Consider the following 17,546-nt stretch of genomic DNA (forward strand, 5'->3'; position numbering starts at 1 on the left):
AAAATGACTATCTAAAAATTTTGATTGGATGTGTCTGGGAAAATGGTGGGCGTGAGAGGGACGTTATTCTTTCTCCAATCACTTTCAACTATTAAAAAAGGCACTAGCCCTTTCAATTTGCAATCAAATGAGCCCTTTTAAAGTTTCTACCACAACGCTTTCTATAAAAGCCTTATATGCCCCCAGGGTATAATATACAACGCTTGCCCTGAGGGCTAGGGGTGGGGTTGTCATCCTCAAAGACCTAATTGCCAGAATTTTCTACTAAGTTGAACAAAATGGCTATCTGAAAATTTTGTTTGGATGTGTTTGGGGGAATCATGGGCGTGAGAGGGGGGCTAGTCACCCTCCAATCACTTTCAACTATTAAAAAGGGTACTAGCCCTCTCAATTTACAATGGAATGAGCCCCTTCTGAAGTTTTTACGACATCTCTATCATTAAAAACCTTATATGGCCCCTGGGCATAACTTACAACCTTTGCCCTGGGAACTCTGGGGGGTTTTTCATCCTTAAATACATAATTTCCAGAACTTTCCAGAAACCTGATATGCCCCCAGGGCATAACTTACAACCCTTGCCCTGAGGGCTGTGGGGGAGTGTCTTCCTTAAAAACATAATTTCTATCTGGAAATCCACAACACTCAACAAAATGGCTATCTAAAAATGTTGATTGGATGTGTTTGGGGAAAAGATGCACTTTCGACCATTAAAAAGGGTACTAAACCTTTGAATTTCCAATCTAATGAGCCCTTTTTCAAGTTTCTACGACAAAGATTTCAATAAAAACTTACATGCCCCCAGGGCGTACCTTATAACCCTTGCACTGAAGACTGTGGGGGGAGTTTGCTGCTGAAAGGTATAATTTCCTGAACTTTAACTGCTTGGAACAAAATGGCTATCTCAAAATTTTGATTGGATGTGTTTGGGGAAATCGTGGGCGTGGAAGGGGTGTTAGTTGCCTTCCAATTACTTTCGACTATTAAAAAGGGCACAAACCATTTCAATTTCTAATCGAATGAGCCCTTTTTCAAGTTTCTACGACAACACGTTCTATAAAAACCTTATATGTCCCCAGGGCATAACTTACAACCCTTGTCGTGAGGGCTGTGAGGGGGTTGTCATCCTCAAAGACCTATTTTCCAGAACTTTCAACTACGTTGAAGAAAATGGCTATCTCAAAATTTTTATTAGATGTTTTTGGGGAAAAAGTGGGCGTGAGAGGGGGGGGGGGGTTAGTTGCCCTCCAATCACTTTCGACTATTAAAAAGGGCACTAGCCCTTTGAATTTTCAATCAAATGAGCTTTTTTTGAAGTTTCGACGACAACGCCTTCTATAAAAACCTTATATGCCCTCAAAAAAAGAATTTCTATTTGGAAATCAACTACGCTGAACAAGATAGCTATCTCAAAATTTTGATTGGATGTGTTTCGGGAAATGGTGGACGTGGAAGGGGTGTTAGTTGCCTTCCAGTCACTTTCGACTATTAAAAAGGGCAGAAGCAACTCCAACTTCCAATTGAATGAGGCCTTTTCGAAGTTTCTACGACAACTTCTTCGATAAGAAGTGCCCTGCTCTAAAGGAAAAAAGTAATAAATGATACATTGTGCCAACATTGTTCTTATATGCCCTCAGGGCATAACTTAAAACCCTTGCCTCGAGGGCTGTGGGGGAGTGTCCTCGTCAAAAACATATTTTCTATTTGAAAATTAACTACGCTGAACAAAATGAATATTTCAAAATTTTTATTGGATGTGTTTGGAGGAATGATGGGCCTGAGGGGGGGGGGTAGTTGCCCTCCAATCACTTTCGACTAGTAACAAGGGCACTAGCCACTCCAATTTCCAATCGAATGAGCCCTTTTCGAAGTTTCTACGACAAATCCTTCGATACGAAGTGCCCGGGTATGGAGAAAAAAAAACATTGTGCCCACATCGTTCTTTACTTAGGCAGCGGTACTGCGCTGCCTATGATACCTGCGAAAATAGTTTTTTTTTAAATTCTAATGCTTCGAGAGCCCATTGCGTGAAACCTTTGTCATAGGAAATGGCTGTTGTCTCCTCGAACTGCACAACATGGTACGAATTAAAAAATATATGTTCTGCTAAGGCTGAAGTGAAACTTTCTGGAGGTTTTGTAAATTTTAGACCATTATCTATTGAATTCCGGTGCTCAATAAATCGTTCCACAAATTGCTGGTGTGTTCGACCGATGTAAAATTTTCCGCAACAGCAAGGGATGCTATAAGCTCCACTTGACAAACTATTACATGATATACCTTTTCTAGAATTTATAAAGTTACTCTATGGTCTGATTGATTTAAAACAAGTTGAAATATTATGTTTCAGTAAAGTTCGTTTAATTTTCTCCCCAAGAATTTGTCAACATTACCCCCCCCCCCCTTCCGACACCCATCATTTCCCCAAACAGTTCCGATAAACAATTTGATATAGCCATTTTGTTACATGTAGTTGAAGGGTCCGGAAATTATGTCTTCGAGTATGACAATTCCCCCACTGCCCTTAGGACTAAGGTTTTAAGTTTTGTCCTGGGGCCATATAAGGTTTTCATAGAAAGCGTTGTCAAATAAAATTCACAAAAGGGCTCATTCGAGCGGAAATTGAGAGGGCTATTGCCCTTGTTAATAGTCGAAAGTAATCAGAGGGAGAATCACCCCCACACCCATCATTTACCCAAACACTTACAATCAGCATTTTGATATAGCCATTTTTTCAACGTATTTGAAAAAGTCTGGTAATTATGTCTTTGAGAATAAAAATCCTTCCAGCGCTGAGAGCAAGGGTTGTAAGTTATGCTTTGGGGGCTTATAAGGTTTTTATGAAAAGTGTGGTCATATAAACTTCGGAGGAGGCTCATTGGATTGGTAATGAGACGCTCTAGTGCTCTGTTTAAGATTCAAAGTGATCGGAGGGTAGCTACCGCCCCTCCCCACACACACGTCGTAATGCCCCGAAATGCATCTAATAGTAATTTTGAGATAGCCATTCTATTCAAAATTGTCTAAATATCATATAGGAAGGCTTTTGGGGTTGGAACAAAACCCCAGAGATTAGGGGCAAGGGTTGTAAGTCATACCCAGGGGTATTTAAGGTTTTTATGGAAGGGATGGTTGTTTAACTTTAGAGGAGGCTCATTTGCTTAAAAAAGGGAAGTTTTAGTTTTAGTTCCTTTTTAAGCGTCAAAGTGATGGATGGCATTTTTTTTCAAAATAGTCTAAATACCATATAATAATGTCTCTAGGGATGACACAACCCCCCCCCCCAGCGCCCTAGGGATAGGGTTGTAAGTTATTTTATGAGAGGATATCAATGAGGTTATAATTCAATGGGCGGTAGTATAAACATCAGATGGGGCTTATTTGATTTGAAATTGTAATTTATAGTGCCCTTTTTAAGAGTCAAAATGATTTGAGAAAAAAACAGCCCCCCCCCCTCTAAGCTCAGCATTTGCCTCAACTCCTTCAATCGAAATTTGGAGATAATAATTTTATTCATCACAAAGATAACTTCTTAAACCACATTGTTAAGAGTTTTTTATATTAATTCAAATTATATTAATTATATTATAATTCCTTTCAAATTATATTAATTAAAGAGTTTTTTTAATTATATTAATTTTTATATTTTATGTTATTTTATATTAATTATATTAATAAGAGTTTTTTATTATATTAATCAAAATATTAAGAGTTTTCACTTCCAATGCCCTACGTCCACTACGCACAAAATTTCAATGAAGATAATTTCTTAAACCACATTTGCCTGACATAACATAAAGAAAGAAAAACGAGCAAAAATGGGCTTTTTAAAGGCCAAATGAAAATACTGAAAAAACACAACAAAGCAAATATTTCGAGAGGACAAACGCCTCTATTCTTCAGCACGGAACGAAACAATGTATCCAAGGAAAGTGCCTAAGAAAAAAAACAACAAAAAAAAAACGCGGAAAATCAATGTGAAAAGAAACAAAAACCCAAAGAAAACCAAAAACTTAAAAGATGAATAAAATTCAATAAAAGCCAAAAATTATAAGAATTAAAACCAAATACCTAACAAGCATAAAAGCGAGTTATTCGCCAATATCCGCGATTTGCATAAAATCCAAAAAATTATGAACTGCCATCGACGGATACTAGCGAACAACTGAGAAATAAAAGAAAAGAAAACAATTCATTCACTCAAAAACAAGCGAGGGGTGTACTTCCCCTCGCTTTTACGGTCTTCCTAAAGTTCCTAAGCCCGGTATTCCACTTCGACCCACTGTTTCTTCTTTTAATTCTCCTACAGCAAAAATAGGGAAATTCTGTATTAAAAATTCCGCTGATTTCGTTGCCAAGGTAAAACAAGTTTTGGTTAAACCAAGTACAGAAATTGTCAGTTTTGATGTAGATTTAATGTATACCAGTCTTAGTCCTCAAAAGACCGAACTGATTTTGAAGCTTAAACTTAATTCTAACCCATTTACATCAGAAAAATCAACTCTTTCGAATCAGACACTTCTTTCACTTACAACCCTTTGTAACAGAACTTCTTTTTACTTCCATTATAGAGGCATTTTTTATAGACAGAAATATGGGCTTTCCATGAGCGCCCCCTTTCACCAATATCTTCATGGAAGACCTTGAAGAAAGGGCTATTTTGCAAAGTTTTTGTAAACCTGAATTTTGGGTTCGTTTTAAAGAGGATATTTTTTATTTGTGGGAGCAAGGTGAAGAGTATCTGGGTTCTTTTCTTTACTTGCTCAACTCCTTGGATCCAAAATTTAAATTTACTCAGGAATCAGAGGTAGAGAGGCGTCTTCCTTTCTTAGATGTTCTGGTGCACCGAAATGATACATGTTTCGAGTTTGGTGTCTATAGAAAACCCACACATAATGACCGTTACTTAAATTATTCCTCTAATCATTCTCCTGCTGTGAAAAGAGGAGTTGTCACTTTTCTAGTTGAGAGCATTGAAAGTTTGTTCAACACGCTTCTTGGATTTAGAGCTCAACCACCTTAAAGATATTTTATTTGGGAATGGTTATCCAATTAGTTTAATAAATTCTGTAATTGCAAAACGCATTAAAAGATTATCAGATAGTTACACAGAAAACACAAATCAAAGGGAAAATTCAGTTTATCTTGGTCTCACATACGTTAAAGGGGTTTCAGACCACATTTCAAGAAATCTAAGAAAAAATAACATTTGAACTTACTATACCCCCAGAAAAACTATCAGTTCCCAAATTTATCAAGGTAAAGACCCTATCCCGATAAGTGAAAACTCCGGTGTCTACAGATTTCCATGTTCGTGTGGTCTTTGGTATATTGGAAGAACTGATCAGCGACTCACGGATAGATTAACTCAGCACTCTAGTTCAATTAATAATACACTTAAAAAGCGGAAAAAATAGAAAACTTTGACTCTGCCGTTGCAGAGCACTTTTTTGAAAACCCAGACCATACTATTTTGTTTAATCAAGCCAGCCTAATTTCGCAAGACAAAGGTATTGTTCAGCACTACAGAGAAGCTGTTGAAATTTATAAATACTAACATTTAGGTCTAGCTTTAAACAGAGATTCCGGTGATTTAAGAATAAACGAGTCATATTTTGGTTTTCTCGAAATTCCATTTTATTTTTTCCCTGAAAAATCCCCGAAACTTGAAGACTTGTCGCCGAAAACTCCCCGAATTTTCAAGACTTGTCCCCGAAGTTTAATTTTCGAGAGTGGAAGCCCTGGTGGCAGCTGAGAGTTCGGTATCACCTCTCTCTTTCATTACTTTTAGCTCATCAGATATGTTTGACAAAGCGGCAAAAACGTTTAGGCCTAGAAGCGCCAGAGTATCTTGTATTTTGGTGCTACTAAATAAAAAAAAAGTTTTTCCGCTGAAAGTAAGGAGCAACATTAAAACTTAAAACGAACAGAAACTATTACATATATGAAGGGGATTGTCCCCTCCTCAACACCTCGCTCATACGCTAAGGTTTTTTAGTACTTCTAAAAAAGCTTCTTATTATTTTAGTTAAACGACCCTTGTGTTTCAGCAATCGTTCTTAAAGAACTGGGACAAAATTCAAACTCCAGTTCAACTGTACGCGTAAAATTGAGGCGGAAAAGAGAAAGCAAGACACACAAAAAGAATTTTGTACAGGAATTCTGACAAATTCCCTCAGTGTATAATTTCCCCTGACAAGTTAACTCCCTGGAAATTTCTCCCGTGGAAAAACCCCCAGCAGAAAATTCGCCCTTCACCCGAAAATGTATGCATACTTCCCAATAAAAATACTATGCGTAAACAACTGGCAAATTTTATAACTTAAAGACCTTTCCCCTTGGGCTGTGGGCAGGGGGTCATATTATATCCAAAGGTATAGCTATTGGGCCTTTCCACTATGATGAACAAATTGGCTATCTCAAAGTTTTGATCGAACTATTTTGGGAAAAAGGCACGGGGGAGGGGGCATAGTTGCCCTCTAATATTTTTGGTAACTTAAAAGGGCACTAGAACTTTAAATTTTTGTTCGAATGAGCCCTCTCACGATGCTCTGGGACCACTGGGTTGATACGATTACTCCTGGGGGAAAAAACAAAAACAAGCAAATAAACACGTATGCGTGATCTTTCTTCTGGCGATAAATACAAAATTCACATTTTTACAGATAGGACTTTGGAACCTCTACAGTAGGATTATCAGGATTATCAGATACACTGAATCTAATGGTGTGATTTTCATTGAGATTCTATGAATTTTAGGGGATGTTCTCCTTTTTTCGAAAATCAGACTGATTTTCTGAGGCTCGTAGAACTGTGAGCTAGTGACAAAATCGTTTTTTTTTCAGGGGGATAATACATTTTAAAAAGAATGAAAACTGTTCACGTTATAGGCCTACGATTCTTTACGAGTAAACTTTCTGTTCAGTACCAGCGAGTAGAAAAATTAGAAAGGGGAGCCAAATAAAACTTACATTTTATAAATTAGTGCACCTATCAAAATCCTGTGGTATTTGTCAAGGCTATCCAAATAAAATTTTCCACCCGTTTTATAGTCCCTAAAGCTCTGCTGCTTGATAAGTTTTCCATAAACCTAGGCCAGGGCTGTATCCAGGATTTTTTTTCGAGGGTGGGGGGGGGTTACAAATAATTTAATTTAGAGGGGATTTACAAAACAAAAAGTCAAAAACGCATAAAAAATTTGTTTATATTCATTTTTCTTATGCTTTTACATGTCGGACAAACATTTCGGGCGGGGGGGGGGGGGTCAAACGCCCTCCTCATCCCCCATTGAAACGGCCCTAACCTAGCCTTAAGAGTCCTGTGCAACATAAAGCTCAAACCTTAATTCCTTTGGTTCTTTGCAAAAAGCCACGACGTGAAGAAAATCTCCTTTCCCATTCCCACACATTTTTCATGAATAATAGCATTCATTGTTAGTAGATATTTCCTTTTATTCCCGATCGGAAGAAAGTTGGTTATTAATTCTAAAAACCCTTCAAGCCCTTTTCATTTATCCCTGTTTTAAAAAATGAATATCCATTCCTACACTTCTTTTACTACGCCATAAAGCCTATACTGATGTCAAATTTGTTAGGTATATTTCTATAGTTCTTTATCCCTTAAACTTATTTCAACCTTGTTTATATTTTTATTCTCTCTGTTGTCATATCTTTTTTTTCATTCATTAGCTCATTCGGCCTTGGAATTTGTTATGGGGCAGGGGGGCAACTACCTCTCCCGGACTACAGTTTTTCCCCCAGCTGAAATTTTGTTTCTTCAAGAATCTTGTCAAAACTAAGATAAACATGCATAATTCAAGCATCCACAGAAACGGCACCGTCTTATTAATTAAAAAAAAAACTTTCCGAAAAGAAATTTTTTAAAGAAAAGTAAAGGCCGTTTTAAACTTGAGATCGGCAGAAATAAAAACCTGTAATAATTCAAACTCAAACCGACCAGTAATTACTACTAAAGAATAAATGAAGCCAGAAACGAACAAAAATTATGTAAACAATCATAGCAAAAAACATACAACAGGTACTAATATCAATGAATAAATAAATCTTAAAACGACCCCTTACATAAAACCTTATATGCCCCGGGGCATAACTTAAACACTGGCTTTAGGGCTCTGGGGGTTTGTGTTGACCACGGAGTTTATGTTGTTTGATGTTTGAACTATTTTCAACAAGATAGCTATCTTAAAATTTTTAATCAGATGGGTTTGGGGGGAAATGTGGGGGGTGGGCGAATTTCCCTCAAATCTTATTTGACTTTTAAAAAGTGAACTAGAACTTTAAATTTCCAATCAAATGAGCCCTCTATGAAGTTTATACGAGCACCCCTTTCATAAGAACCATACATGCCTTTTGGGCATAAATTAGAACGCCTTCCCTCGGGCCCTGAGAGGCTGTATTGACACCGGAGTTTTTTCTATCCGAACTTTGAACTATTTTTAACAAAATGGCTCTCCAAATTTTTATCAGATGCATTTACGTAAAAAAGGGCGTGAGGGGGGCTAGTTGCACTCCGATTACTTTTTACTATTAAAAAGGGCATTAGAACTTTCAATTTTCAAATGAGCCCCCTCCGAAGTTTATAGGACCACCCTGCTATGTGAAGTGCCTCTGGGAAGAAATAATAATAATAAGTTATTGGAACCGTATTGCCTTCACTATAGGCAACGCTGTAGAGTTGCCTCTGATCTTTACCTTTAGGGTACTATATGACTCATATAGTACTAAAAATTACGTACTATACTAATAAAAAGTACATAAATTACGCCACTGCAACTTACACCAAAAGTTCAAGACAATTATTATCGCTGGGTACTTCTGTTTCAGATCTATTCATTCAAAGAAAGACTTTACTGAGACTTTTTCTTAGAAAATATCACACTTGCAATAAAAACTCCTGTCTTCGCGTACTTTTACCACATTTTAAACGTAATTTTGAATCCTAAAAAAGTGCGAAGCAGATTTCAAAAATAATTTTTCGATGGCTAGAGCTGAATCTGAGCTAACGAATATTAGCAAATTGTCTTGCATTCAAAGACTAAAACCGTACTTAACCAATACAAAATATTATATTTCATTTCACTGTCGTTGATACTCTAAGATGGTGCCAATTGTCAGCAAACACCATCAGTAAAAATGAAATACATATTGAGAGGAGGTAAGTATACCAGCTTGAAAGACATTAAGGACATTAGGACATTAAGAAAAAGCCGCATTAAAAGATATTTACTCGGACCTCCCTAAAGAGCCCTGAGAGATATGTTTCCTCGTTGTTATATGAACATCTATGTTTGAAAGATTGAATTATTAAATTCAATTTTCTTCGCGATCTTCAGGAAAACATCTCCTTTTGTTTGGATTTTTCTTATTTCACTCCCGTGAAAGAAATTTTCCCGTAGAAAATACTTGTTCTATCCAAAACAAAAATTGAAATCTCGACAGCTGCAACTGGTGACGTCATTTCTCTCCCTAAGATAGTTTCTGCTCAGCGTTTTCCCTTACGTGGTTTATTCTAAAGAAGAGAAAGGAAAATGAACAAAGAGGTAGAATCATGAATAAAAATGAACACTGACGTATCCATGGAAATGGTTGTTTCAAAATTGGAAAAAACTGACATGAAAAACGTGAAATATAAAACTAAAACCCCGACATTTGCAAATTACAGTATTCTGTTAATTTAATTAAATTACACATGCAAAAAAAAATAATGTGATATATCTTGACAAGATGTATTCGCATAGAGTTATCTCTGATGTTATTCAAAAGAACAAACAGTTAAAAGAATAAAGAGATGGAATAATGAGCGTAAAGTAAGTAAGTATGACGGCACTAGACCCTTAAGGTCCAAACCGGCGGTGCTGATCTCCGTTTCGCGGCCCTTCAGCCAGGAAGTGCAATGGGGGGCTGGGGGCCAGCCATCCTATGCTTTCGCACATCCTTCCTGCAATAATGAGTGAAAACAAAACGTCTAACATAACCATAAGCCAAGCACATACGGACAGAAAGAGCCCTTGGCCCCATACCCCCTAAATATTAATATTTCCCCCATAACTTCTGTTGGGGTTCCACCCCTTGTTATTTTTCTTTTCAGATAAATGACCTGTTTTCTTTTCTGTTTTTACATTTGCCTATAAGATAATTTTCAATCCTAAGTTAAACTCTCGCTGCAAAGGTAGATTCTTTCGCAATAAGTAAGCTTTGAAGTTAAATTCTATTTCTGTCTTCCGGGACTGGGCCATTGAAAGACAATATTACGCAAAAGAAGCCAGGAATTTTGATTCTTATTTAGCGGATTGGTTGGGGCCAATCTAAAGTCCACCCCTTACGCAAAGTGCTCTTGTATAGAAGTCATGTGTTAGTAGTTAGTCAACTTTGAGTCTGTATTGAGAGTCTGCATTGAGACCCTGCTGAAGAAAGTTGTTTTGATATATGTGTTTTATGCCCCTTTTGGAAGAATACAAGTAAGCGATTTTCTGCAGCCGTGTAGACTATTTTTCCAGAAACCCAGACAGGGTAGGAAAACAGTTTCGAGACGTACCGTCATTTATTATATCGACAGGGGGGTCTGTTTACCCTCCAAGGAGATAGCTAGAGATATTAGGGGTGACCCGTATTGGTGCACCCTTGGCCTAGAGTTAGGCCGTTTGGCCGTTCGAACACGTTATCATACCCTGGAGCAGGGTATACCGTAAAAAGGGTAATAACATACTCTGTATTTACGGAACAGTAGTGGTGACCGCGAGCATTCCATTACAATATTGGGCGACAGCCAGGCTTCCCCTCCAATAAGTGGTGTAGCACCATTTTTGCGCCAATATCTGGTGGTTGCATCCCCACCAGTACGAACAACTTCTATCATACTTCTAGTGATTTATCCTTTTTTTCGCTTGGATTGTCTTCCCACCTCCAAAATAAATCTTCGAATCCTTGCCTCCCTAGCATTATCAGCAATATCATCCATACAATTTCTTGTTAGTGCTATGGAGGGGTCAACCACCTTCTACCATCTGGTGTACATCTCAGTGCTCCACATGTGCCACACAATTCCGCCAGGCGTGGTACAGTCCCTCGTGCGCTTGGCACAGTTCCGCCACGCTTGGCAGAACTATTGAAACTGTGCCTAGATTGGCACTGTTTCAATTTCAACTTAGGCTTTAGATCAAGTTATATACGCTATATGCCTTTTTTGGGACATTATTGATCAACATTGTTGATCAACAATCTATTCTGGCGAAACTGTTGATGAACAATCGTGTTTTAGTGACCAACAAAGGGTTTGTTGGATGAAAACCCACAATCCAAATTGTTATTTGTCAAAAATTTTGGTCAAATTTAAGCTGAGAAATTTTCAGAATGAATACCTGGAGAAAATTTGTATTTATGTTCTTACTATTTTAAAAGAGAAAAAACAGTTACTTTACCATAAATGTTGTTACATTTATTACCTGATTGATCTCTTACCTAAAATAAGACATAAGCCAGCGCTTTCTTTTGATTATCCCGCCACAAGTAATTTGTCAAAAACATAACTTTAACCATAGAAATGTAAAAAAATAACAATGTAAAAATACCTCTCTTTTTGCTTTAGCATATCTTCTTCTGAAGAGCCCGAATACAAGGGAGAAATGTGATTGCCCACTCCCCCAACATGTTTTTAAAGAATTCTTCCTAAATTATACTATTTAATACTATATTCGAGAAATAAAAACAGTTACACCGTTTATCAACGAATATAGACCACAATTAATATCAAAACAATAAAACTGTTAAAACACAATAGGTGTTAAGAACGCAAGACAAATTCTTCTCTGCTGTTAGAGAGAGCCAAAGGGGGGCAGACCGAAGACAAGAAGGTTGGATGGTGACAGTGTTGTTGCCTGTTATAAGCATGCAGAGATTGGTATTACTTATTACTGCTACCCGGAGACAGAGTCATAGACAAATGTACGTAATACCCATTCAGCTGGACAATGTTCGTCCAACTGAAATAATTTATATCTACCACTTACCTGACAAAAATTTAGGACTCCTTCACCAACGCTATAAATGTTTGCCTCATTGCTAGCAGCCACACAACATTATATGATGTACCCTTGCAATGATGTCAATTCATCCGCCAGCAATCTAATATCTTGGTGTCATTTGGTGGCATTGAATAAGCTTAAAATTGTGATGAATATATCAGGTCTTCACTTATTGTAATTGTTATTGTCATTATGTACTGAATGGTTTTGGCCTCCTAATTTAAAGAGATTTGTCGCCTCGTTAGAAGAATTTGTCGCCCCATATAAATTGAGAGTCACACATTTTACTTCTCAATTTTTTCAGTCAAGTCTACGCCAATAGTCAAGTGAGTACATTTCACATCTCCCTTGACATGAGACATAGCTATACTTATTTTTTTCTCACACGTGGAACCTATTGTGGGGCACCACGAGGCCATATAGCCTTTCTGGCACAACAAAACCGGGTATTTTACACAGGAATATTCCTTGTGAGAGGCATTTTCTGCTGCTAGGGCCATGTATTTCAGCACCAGCCACCCCCTTTACCCATGTGATATGTTTTTTCTTGACATCATACTCTGGCCCTGATTGAGTTCTCTTCCAGTCTCATAGAGAAAAATTTAGGACAAAAATCAAACTCACTCAAGAGTTTGTTGTCTAGTTCATCAATAATGCACTGTTTGTCTTCTTTCATTATTTTTGCCGCGTCTGCTCATCACCTTGATTTGGGAGAAGTTTTGCAGCCTCTGGCAAAGAAAATAAGACAAAAAAAAAGAGAGCAAACAAACATAAGAAAATTATTTATAAGACGGAATCGAAATTTGTTCAATGAAACTTCAACAGAAAAGTAACAGTGGAGGAACGAGAGTAAAGAATCTGTACATTTGTTCAAGAAAACAAGTTTAATTATGATCAAAGAGAGAAAAGCCACAGAAGTGCAACTAGAATCCAGAATACATGGGAATCTTTGCCAGAAAATTAAATGGTTCATCGGAACCAACACTATAAGTCACGCTGAAACTTTTGAAAATCAACTGCCAAATGATGAAAATAGTGTTTTCAAAGGGAGAAGAGAATTCGTACAGAGGTTTTGCTTCCGCTGTTCTGAAGTGAAAGTAGTTTGGTCAGAAAGCCAAGCTATGTAAAATAAATTTCCACGCGTGAAATCAAAAAATTCAACTTTTGCATGTTCGTAGTAGAGATAATAACTAAGGTTTAATGGTACTTCAGAGCCATTATGAGGCACAGGGCATCGAATTGACGTCCCAGTTGCTGGATGTTTTTTAACTGTTTTCCTAAACTCAATGGATTTTTTCATTTACGCATTTGTAACTTAGATCAATTCGATATATATGTTGTGTAAAGCCTAATCCATTTTGGCCCTCTTGTTCTCACTTATATTCGCAGATTCTGGAGAAAAAATTTACTTTCTGCTTTTAAGTCTCTTTTGAAAGTGAGTTTTGTATATATATGTATTATTTACTGTGACGTGTAGCAAGCCTGTCACTCAACTTTGTAGTAGCTGGAATAAAACCCTGGGCCTTGTATTGCTAAAAAGGGTCATTGCCGCAGAAAGAGGGTTGAAAATTTTCTAAATCGCTCTTTGTTGTCCGAATTATGATGGTGTAAAATTAAAAGGGGTAAGATCACTTGGGGTTGGAGTTTGTCCCCGTCTTTTTTTTTAAGTTACGCAAAATCATAAATGCTAATATATCACGACTGGTACTTTTAACCCTAATGAATTTTACTTATTTGAAATCATCATAAAATGTAAATTTGTATGCATACATTGTTTATCTAAACGTTTTTTTTATACTTTAGCTACTATTGGTACAGGCTGGCCTTTGCTTACAGCTCGTTACAATGAAGTATTAGAAAAAACGTGCCTCAGAACTACATGTAACGTAGGTAACGCCTAAAAAAAGCGTACCTCAGAAGTACTTGCTGCAGGACCAGGCATTTCCGCCTCACTAAACACAGCTTCTGAATGATGATTGATTTGTGATATGCCACGATGAGCGATCTTGTGCCAGTTCTTCGTCGAACCTCAGCCTGCATTTATCCCATCTGTGGCTGAATTTGCAGAAACCTCCAGCTGGCTCCAGTTCTTGTTTAACTAGCACCCACTAATTTTTAAACTCCCCTTAGTTCAACAACCCTAAGCTTACGTGGGGCAAAGAGTTATATGACACCTATAGACAGGAACCGGTTTATCATCTTAGCCGCACAGGCACGTGTGTCCTATGGATCCCTTGATTAAACGTACGCTTTTGTGCTAGCTACTTATGTATGAACCCAGAACAGTGTTTTTCGACTGGCTGTGTGTGTGGTGACTTTGTGTCCCATCCATCATCCCCCCAAAATCTAAATTCTATTGAATTTCCGGGTACTTGCTATTCAAATTTATAAAAGTAATGTTTTCTATCTCCCCCGCCCCTCCCGAAGTATTTTGTGTACATTCGTGGTTCAATATATTCTCGAAACACAGAACTTTTATTTTGAAACGAACTTTCTATTATGTTCCCTGGGATACCACCATCGTGCATTCCACATTATAATTAATCATACCTTATAACACGTTATACCTAGGCAAAGTTACATTGACTTTCTTACAATCAAAAAGTCGGAAGTTTAGTCAATGTCGGCAAGCTAAGCATATTACTAAGAAGGAATTAAAAGTGCAAAAGAAGTTTACTCAGTAAACTTCTTTATATGGTAATCCCTTCGGTGCCAGAAAATTTATTTTCTAGCAGTTAATGCAAAAGACAAAAGAAGAAACAAAGCATTTTAGAAAAAAAGAAATGTTTAGCCAAAATGTCTAAAAGCCAAAATGAAGCCCTAATAGACGGTCGATTTCTTTTTATATACAATAACCCTCATATCTATCGCAACAGCCCGGACTAATCCAAATTGGCGAACTAGGGATGTTTTTCGGCCTTTTTAAAAATTTGAGCTAATTTGTAACTTTTTTTAATTTACTTTTTCACTTTTTCAAAAAGCTAAATAGATAGATAGATAGATTTTTATTTTACGCAAATATAAACAAGCACAAATCAAACAGTTCGTGGTAACGAACTGTAAGTAAGGAGCGACCCGGCTCAATGGTAACCGAAACTCTAGAAAACGGTATTTTGATACAAATAGATACATCAAAAGAATCAGATTTTAATAATGATCTCAAATATACAAATTTCATCAAGTTTAATCCTACCTATCAAAAGTTAGGCGCCTGAGAAAATTTGCCTGATTTTCGAAAAAAGGAGGAAAGACCCTCTAAAAGTTATAAAACCTTAATGAAAATCACACCATCATATTCAGCGTATCAGAGAACCCTACTGTAGAGGTTTCAAGCTCTCATCAACAAATATGTGGAATTTTGCATTTTTTGCCAGAAGTAAGATCACGGGTGCGTGTTTATTTGTTTGTTTGTTTTTTTGTTTTGTTTTTTTTTTTCCCCAGGGGTGATCTTAATGTACAAGTGGTCCTATAATATCATTAGAGGGCTCAGTGAATTGGATATTAAAAGCTTTTATGTCCCTTTTTAGTGACCAAAAAAATGGAGGGCAACTAGGCCCCTCCAACGCTAATTTTTTTCCCGAAGTCACCCGATCAAAATTTTGAGATAGCCATTTTGTTCAGTATTTCCGAGAATGTAATAAGTGTTTCTTTTAGGATAACCTAATCCCCCGAAACTCCCGGGAGAAGGGCTGAAAGTTATGAACTTTACCAAATGATAACATATATTATTGGTTATTGGGGAGTGCACAGACGTTATCAGGAGATATTTTTGCTGGTAGTGGGGGGGGGGGGGTTCGGAGGTTATGTGGTAGGATATTTACATGAAGGAAGTTTTTATGGGGGAAGGGACATTGCTATGAAGGGGACGCCGGACTTCCCAGCGTTCGTGGTAACGAACTGTAAATGAGAGCGACCGGCTCAATGGTAACCGAAACTCTAGAAAACGGTATTTTGATACAAATAGATACATCAAAAGAATCAGATTTTAATGCTGATTTCAAATATATAAGTTTCATCAAGTTTAATTCTACCCATCAAAAGTTAGGCTACTGAGAAAATTTGGCTGGTTTTCGAAAAAAGGAGGAAAGACCCCCTAAAAGTTGTAGAACCTTAATGAAAATCACACCGTCATATTCAGCGTATCAGAGAACCCTACTGTAGAGGTTTCAAGCTCCCATCTACAAAAATGTGGAATTTTGCATTTTTTGTCAGAAGAAAGATCACGGGTGCGTGTTTATTTATTTGTTTGTTTGTTTGTTTGTTTTTTTTTTCCCCAGGGGTGATCGTATCGACCCAATTTTCCTAGAATATCGTGGGAGGACTCATTGGAATGGAAATCAGAAGCTCTAGTGCCACTTTTAAATGACCAAAAAATGGAGGGCAACTAGGCCCCCTCCCTCGGTCATTTTTTCTCCGCAGTAAACCGATAAAAATTTCCAGACAGCCGTTTTGACTAGCATGTTCGAAAATTAAATAAGTATGTCTTTTAGGATGACTTAATCCCCCCAAATTCCCGGGGGGAGGGCTGAAAGTTATGAACTTTACCCAATGTTAACATATAGTATTGGTTATTTGGAAGTGTACAGACGTTTTCAGGGGAGATTTTTCCTGGTAGTGGGGGTGGGTGGGTCAGGGGGTTATGTGGGAGGATCTTTCCATGAAGGAAGTTTTCATGGGGGAAGGGAAATTGCTATGAAGGGGACGCCGGACTTCCCAGCATTATTTAAAAAAAAGATCAGAAATTTAATATAAAAAAACAAGTATTTCAACTGCAATAGCAGCAACATCGAAACTTCAAACGAACAGAAAATATTACATATATGATTGGGTTCACCCTATAGCCAATACCTCGCTCTTTAAGCCAAAGATTTTTTAGTACTTTCATAAGAGCTATTTATTCTAATTAACGGCCTTTGTGATTAAGCGGTCATTTTTAAAGAATTGGAACAAAATTCGAACTTTCGCTTAAAGAGCAAGGTATTGACTAGGGGGCGAACCCCCTAATACAAAAATTAACAATATATGAATATAGAAGTTCGTTACGTAAGTTAATTCGTAAGTTACGTATATTTATTACTAATAAAAACGTTCGTAAATAAAATTAAACAAGTTTCGAGAAAGCCATTTAACTAAATAAAAGTAAATTAATATGAAAATTTTGTTTTACTTATTCATGTACGGTGAGCCAAGATCAAAACCTGCATTTATTCAAAAACGTTCAAAAATTAAATTAAAAAAAAAACAAGTTTTTTAAACTGAAAGTAAGGAGCGACATTAAAACTTAAAACGAACAAGAAATTATTCCGTATATGAAAGGGACTGTCCCCTCCTCAACGCCTCGCTCTTTACGCTAAAGTTTGACTCTGTCTCACAACTTTATTTTTAAAACAAAAAAAAAACTTTAGCGTAAAGAGCGAGGAGTTGAGGAGGGGACAGCCCCTTTAATATACGGAATAATTTCTGTTCGTTTCAAGTTTTAATGTCGCTCCTTACTTTTCAGTTTAAAAA

At 37.1% G+C, this 17,546-nt stretch overlaps 1 protein-coding gene across 1 annotated transcript in view; it reads left to right on the top strand.

Moving 5' to 3' along the window:
• The window catches only part of LOC148945748 (uncharacterized), a 50,092-nt gene that overhangs the window by 27,118 nt on the left and 5,428 nt on the right, over positions 1 to 17,546 (top strand). Inside the window, exon 3 of the mRNA XM_089097508.1 lies at positions 14,169 to 14,250. Coding sequence (XP_088953634.1) covers positions 14,169 to 14,250 — 82 coding nt within the window. The remainder of the gene's footprint in view (positions 1 to 14,168; positions 14,251 to 17,546) is intronic.

This window comes from Artemia sp. Qi Xiang Cuo, chromosome 12 (assembly GCF_049724085.1).
Source record: "Artemia sp. Qi Xiang Cuo chromosome 12, ASM4972408v1, whole genome shotgun sequence".
NCBI classification, from domain to species: Eukaryota; Metazoa; Arthropoda; class Branchiopoda; order Anostraca; family Artemiidae; genus Artemia; species Artemia sp. Qi Xiang Cuo.